We start from the raw sequence: 5,973 nt of genomic DNA, 5'->3' as shown, positions 1-5,973 counted from the left end.
ACAAGTATATTTTTTTAAAAGTTATTATGCATTTATAATGTAGAACATGTAGCCCCAAGGGTTTGCACACATTTGGGTAAGGTGGGTTGGTTTCAAGTTGAAAGACATTGCAAGTTTGCAAGCTTGGATTAGGGCACGCTAGTTGTAGAGTTTTATCAGTGGGGTCTGCATTAGGTCAGCTGGTTTCCCCACCCATCCTGGTAACCATTGATGAAAGTTGGGTTTTCACTTGGCTTAGTAAAAAAAAATCAACAATATAGGTATTAATTACAATTTAAAGGTCATTATGAAACAGTAAATGTCACAGAATAGTTAGATCGATCGGGCAACGTTTCAAAAATAATGTAATTTTATCATGGTATTTTCAAAAGCTAATAAAATACCCAAAATAACTCATTATTTTCAAACTTTAACCATATTGAAAGTATCACATTTCTAGCACATTGAACAAAAAAGATTCAAAAACTTTATGACAAGGGCCAGTACAATGTTTACTGTGTTATTTTGTTGCATAGCCAAAATGTTAACAAGATTCGACACATCATGGTAGAGGAATGTAATTTTCACGCTTAAAGGTGGGTAACTTCATAAATTGGCACAGTCTAAACGGTACGGAGGAAATTACCGATTTTTTAATTCCTGATCCGGCCCGGTGGAGTGGAGCAACCCGCTCGTGCGCCCAAGCCATGTGTTTTTTTAGAGAGAGAGAAAGTTTAATCAACCATCAAACCCCTCTATTTGCAAAAGCGGTTTTGGTCAAGCTGCCGATTATCTCAAGAAACCGCCGATCATTTCTACCGTTGTAGCAAACAAAATCAGCCCTGGCCTCCTGCATATATAGATACCAAACACCACCCCAACCCTCCAGAAATCCAAGCACTCAACCCTCTCTCTCTCTCTCTCTCTCTCTCTCTCTCTCTCTCTCTCTCTCTCTGTTTAGAACCACCTGCAAGTATGGCCACAGACAAGGTGGAGACAGTGGTGGCGGGGAACTATGTGGAAATGGAAACAGAAGGCAAACCAAAAACCATGAAAACCAGTCTCTCCAAATTCTTCTGGCATGGTGGCTCCGTCTATGATGCCTGGTTCAGTTGCGCTTCCAATCAGGTATTCCCATCTTCCTTTCCTTGCATCACCATCATCATCATTTCATGTTTATTACACGGGGAAACCACGTTCGGGATCAGAGACCTGGCCGCGCTGGCTTAGCCTGTCGTACTTGCCGTCGCTTTTCAAGCAGATAATGTGCACCTCAAATTTTTTTCTCCTTTCTTTGCTACATTTATACACTTGGATTTTGCATTCTTTGTTGCATTACATTTGTGATATGTTTAAAACATCTCTGATGTTCACAGCAGTTCTCTCATGTTTTCCTTTCACTTTGTATTGCATCTCTCTCTTTCTCTCTCATTATGAGATGGGTGGTTTACTTTTTTTTTGTTGTTTTTGTTTGTTTCAGGTGGCGCAAGTGTTGCTCACATTGCCATACTCTTTCTCTCAACTGGGGATGCTTTCAGGCATCATTTTTCAGCTCTTCTATGGACTGATGGGTAGCTGGACAGCATATCTAATCAGCATCCTTTATGTGGAATATAGAACTAGGAAGGAGAGAGAGAAGGTTGACTTTAGAAATCATGTCATTCAGGTTATTCACTCACAACCTTTCTCCTTGTTTTCCCTTTGGAACAGTCTTTTTGTGATATCTTTTTTTTCTATTACATTGATAAATAAATGGCTTTCCTTTCTATTTTAAACCTTTGATGTTTTGATTGATCACAGTGGTTTGAAGTTCTTGACGGGCTTCTTGGGAAGCATTGGAGGAACGCGGGTCTAGCTTTCAACTGTACTTTCCTTCTGTTTGGATCTGTGATCCAGCTCATAGCGTGTGCCAGGTCCTCATTTATTTTCTTCTCTCTGTCATATATTCTGTGTTTCTATCGTATCAATCAAGTGCCATGGAAAATGGTTTGATTTACTTTATTGGTTTGAACAAACACAGTAATATTTACTACATCAATGATAATCTTGACAAGAGGACATGGACATACATTTTTGGGGCATGCTGCGCCACTACAGTCTTCATTCCTTCTTTCCACAACTACAGAATCTGGTCCTTCCTGGGCCTGGTGATGACCACCTACACATCTTGGTACATGACCATTGCTGCTCTCGTTCATGGACAGGTAAAAGCCAAACAAACACCACTATGAGCATCCAACGAACATAATATTGTTAAAATGGTGTTTCTTTGTTCATTGATTTACATGAACTCTCATCATTCTAAGTCTCTTATGTCGTCATCTCTATAATGGTCTTTGAAAAGGTTGAAGGAGTGCAGCATTCAGGACCAACAAAGCTAGTTCTCTACTTCACTGGCGCCACAAACATCTTGTATACGTTTGGAGGGCATGCTGTGACTGTGTAAGACTCTAATCCCCATAGGAAAAGGGGAGAATCTAATATGAGTAGTATTGTTATGAATATGGTATTGCTGGTTGAGGAGGTGTGTGAATTAAACGATCGATTTATCGGTGTGGTGCAGGGAGATAATGCACGCCATGTGGAAGCCCCAAAAGTTCAAGTCCATATATCTGCTGGCCACTGTGTATGTGCTGACACTAACGCTGCCCTCTGCTGTGGCTATGTATTGGGCATTTGGGGACATGCTTCTCAACCACTCCAATGCTTTCGCTTTGCTTCCGAAGACGGGGTTCAGAGATGCAGCTGTCATTCTGATGCTCATTCATCAGGTTCTGAATATGAGGCCCCCTCCCTCTGTAGCCTTCTCTCTTCCCTTTCTTTTCCTTTTATCCTCTCTGTTTGCTTTCTTTTCTTCCTGTACGCAGTTCACCTTCCAAGACATAAAAAAGAGAAACGCGGGATGTGTCGGTCCGACTGATCCTGCAGAGTGCAGAAAAGACGTTACGTTTTTCTAACTATAGGGGAACTACTGAAGCTTTCGATCTTTTTGCTATTGTGGGGTGCCACAAAAAACCAGGGGATTGGTTGATGATTGGTCACATCTGGGGGCGTCTTTTCCACCCCTGGAATGTCTCGGGAATCTTACGTAGGGGTTCTCGACTCGGATGATTGTCTCGAACTCGCATAGGACGACTCGTTCTCTCTGCCGTACTTCTTCTTTCTTTTTCACCATATTCTTTAGGGCACGTATCTCTAACACCTAGCTAGGGCTAGTAAACTAGCCAAACGAACAGAACATGCCTTGTTCGACAAGCTGAGCTCGAGCTCAAGCCAAACCCAAGTCAAACGAGTCCATCCACATGTTAAAATATTGGAATGAATTTCAAAATTGGTACCACTATAGGTTTTGGACCCCAAACTTCTCATGTACATGTAAAGAACTCTAACTCTAACTCGCTATACAGAACTATAATGTCTTACACTTAAATTCTATATATTATATTTTTACAAGTTTACATAAGCCAAGCCGAGACGAACACTCCTTGTTCGTGATTGCCTAGTTTATGCTTAACGAGCTGCTCGTGGCTCGGCTCATCATCACCTACGCAAACGAGTTCATGATGAGTCGAGTTACTGGGTTCGTTTACCAGCCCTCCAAACACCTAGCTGAGCCCTGATGTAATAGTAGCCGACCTAACCAATTTTGGCTCGTTCACGAGCCAATTCGGTTCATTATTGAAGACACCAACTTGAAATATTGGAAACTATGAGCCTGCGTTCGATTCATTGCTCCTTGTTTGAAAGATCCAGCATGAGTTTGTCTCAGCTTAGCCTTATCAAAGCTTTTTTCTGTTTTTATTTATATATTTTATATAAAACAAGCTAGTTGGTCGAGATAAGTCTTAAAGTTAGAACGAATACAGCTTTGGAGAGAGAGAGAGAGTACTGACACTGTTTCTTTCCTTCATTATCAATAGTCTCTTTTATCATTTAAACGAGTCGGAATCGATAGATTCATGACCAGAGATAAAGAGAGAGAGAGAGAGAGAGACTTTAATTAATGCAATTTTCTCTAAATATCTTCTGAAAGTACTAATATCATTTTTTGTTGCTTCATCGTTTGATGGGGATTGAATGAACGAATAACTCTAATAAGCAGTTCATCACATTCGGGTTCGCGTGCACTCCACTGTACTTCGTGTGGGAGAAGGTGATAGGGATGCACGAGGCCAAGAGCATCTGCAAGCGAGCCCTTGCGAGGCTGCCGGTGGTCATCCCCATCTGGTTCCTCGCCATCGTCTTCCCCTTCTTCGGCCCCATCAACTCCACCGTCGGCTCCCTCCTCGTCAGCTTCACCGTCTACATCATCCCGGCCCTCGCTCACATGCTCACCTTCCGGACCGCCTCGGCTCGAGAGAACGCCGTGGAGAGTCCGCCTTGGTTCGTGGGCAGGTGGGTCGGCATGTTCCTGGTCAACATGTTCGTGGTGGGTTGGGTCTTCGTCGTGGGCTTCTCCTTCGGTGGGTGGGCTAGCGTGACCAACTTCGTTCACCAGGTCAACACCTTCGGGCTCTTCACCAAGTGTTACCAATGCCCACCTCCCAAACAGCATCCCCCCACACCACCACCCTCCAATGCAACAGCATTTTCCCCGGCCCCTGCTTACCATCATCATCAAAAACGCCCTTGATTAATTGTGTTTTTTTTTTTGCCTTTGGTCTTTGGAGAATCTGTACCCGTCGCTTTGGTGAGGGGGAAAAAATGAAGAGAACGACGAAGGTGGTAATGATGGTGGTGATGATGAAAAAGGTTCAAAAAAAGAAAAGGAAAGAGGGGCGCATGACATCATACCAATGATTTTGGTAACTCAAAAAGAGCTGTGCAGTGACATGTTAGGCTCGACACTTTTCTTTTCTCTTTTTTTAGTCCCTTTTTTAGCGACAATGTAACTTTGAATCTATTGTTAGAGCTGCAGAATATGTTTTCTGTATTTCCTCTGTCTATCTCACAGTACAGTATGCCCTTTGAAAGTTATAGCATGTCGAGTAAAGCGCAAAATAAATGATGTAAAGTGTGCTTTTTCTTCTTCTTTTTATTTTCTATTATATATATATATATATATATATAGATATATATATATATATATATATATATATAGAGAGAGAGAGAGAGAGAGAGAGAGAGCATAGGATACCTCCTCCCCCTACCGTTGGGTCACCATCCATCCCGTGCCTGATGCTTCTCAACCACCTTTACTCCTTGCGGGCATACATCTTGCGGATGATGAGACCAACCGAGGAACTATTTGCTGGTTATGATCCCATGAGATTCAATTTTCATGAGAGTTTTCTTCTGTGCAAGGCAACGCGTAGCATAAGGCTCGCGAGCAAGGGTCTTAGTTTCGGAGTTTTACGCTGTCAGCATGATAACTATAGGTATGGCAGGCTGAGCCAGCGCGATTAGGTCTTCGTTCAGGGTGAGGTTTCTTCGGGTTATAGTTAAGTAAAAAAAAAAAAAAAGACCCCTCAATTAAGCTAGTGACCAAATATAGTCAATTTTCGTTTGTTTTTTTTTTTGTCTATTTTTTAGTTTGAACTTAGCAATTGCTGTTTGCACTCTAAACTATACAATATTCGTTTCAGAAAGAAATGATGGGAAAAAGCGCCGCGACTTTGTGAAACGAAAGGGTGAGGTGCATGTATTGTCTATTTATGTTATTGTGTAAATTATGTTATCAACATAAATCAACTTAATTTGTTTAATAAAGGGTCCAAGAGTCCATATATATATTGACGCAAAACCCTTCATGTTCAACACCTAGCCACTACCGGTCCATGGGTTGAATCAGATCCACTCCATTTATGATCCATCCTTGATGCATTTAATACTTCATCAGTTTGGATGAAATCCAAGTAAAGTTTTTACGATGTCAGATCAGGTGAATCACATTGCACAAAACATGTGATGCCCTGCCTGGCTGTGCAACACCTGTTCGATTCAGGCTGTTTTATAGTGTAGTGCCCATGCAGCTGTAGTGAGAAGGATCTGATC

The 5,973-nt window shown here is 41.9% G+C and overlaps 1 protein-coding gene across 1 annotated transcript; it reads left to right on the top strand.

Moving 5' to 3' along the window:
* The first annotated feature begins 954 nt into the window (after positions 1 to 954).
* On the top strand, positions 955 to 4,612 carry LOC149832783 (auxin transporter-like protein 3). Its single transcript, XM_090013302.1, has 7 exons — positions 955 to 1,107; positions 1,460 to 1,645; positions 1,780 to 1,892; positions 2,000 to 2,183; positions 2,324 to 2,421; positions 2,543 to 2,750; positions 4,082 to 4,612. The coding sequence occupies exons 1-7, from the start codon at positions 955 to 957 to the stop codon at positions 4,610 to 4,612; spliced, it is 1,473 nt and encodes a 490-aa protein (XP_089869428.1).
* Positions 4,613 to 5,973: the final 1,361 nt, after the last annotated feature.

This window comes from Nuphar pumila, chromosome 7 (assembly GCF_984573655.1).
Source record: "Nuphar pumila chromosome 7, dmNupPumi1.hap1.1, whole genome shotgun sequence".
Classification (NCBI taxonomy): Eukaryota; Viridiplantae; Streptophyta; class Magnoliopsida; order Nymphaeales; family Nymphaeaceae; genus Nuphar; species Nuphar pumila.
Note: the sequence above shows the minus strand (reverse complement) of the source record. Positions and strands in the feature narration are given on the sequence as shown.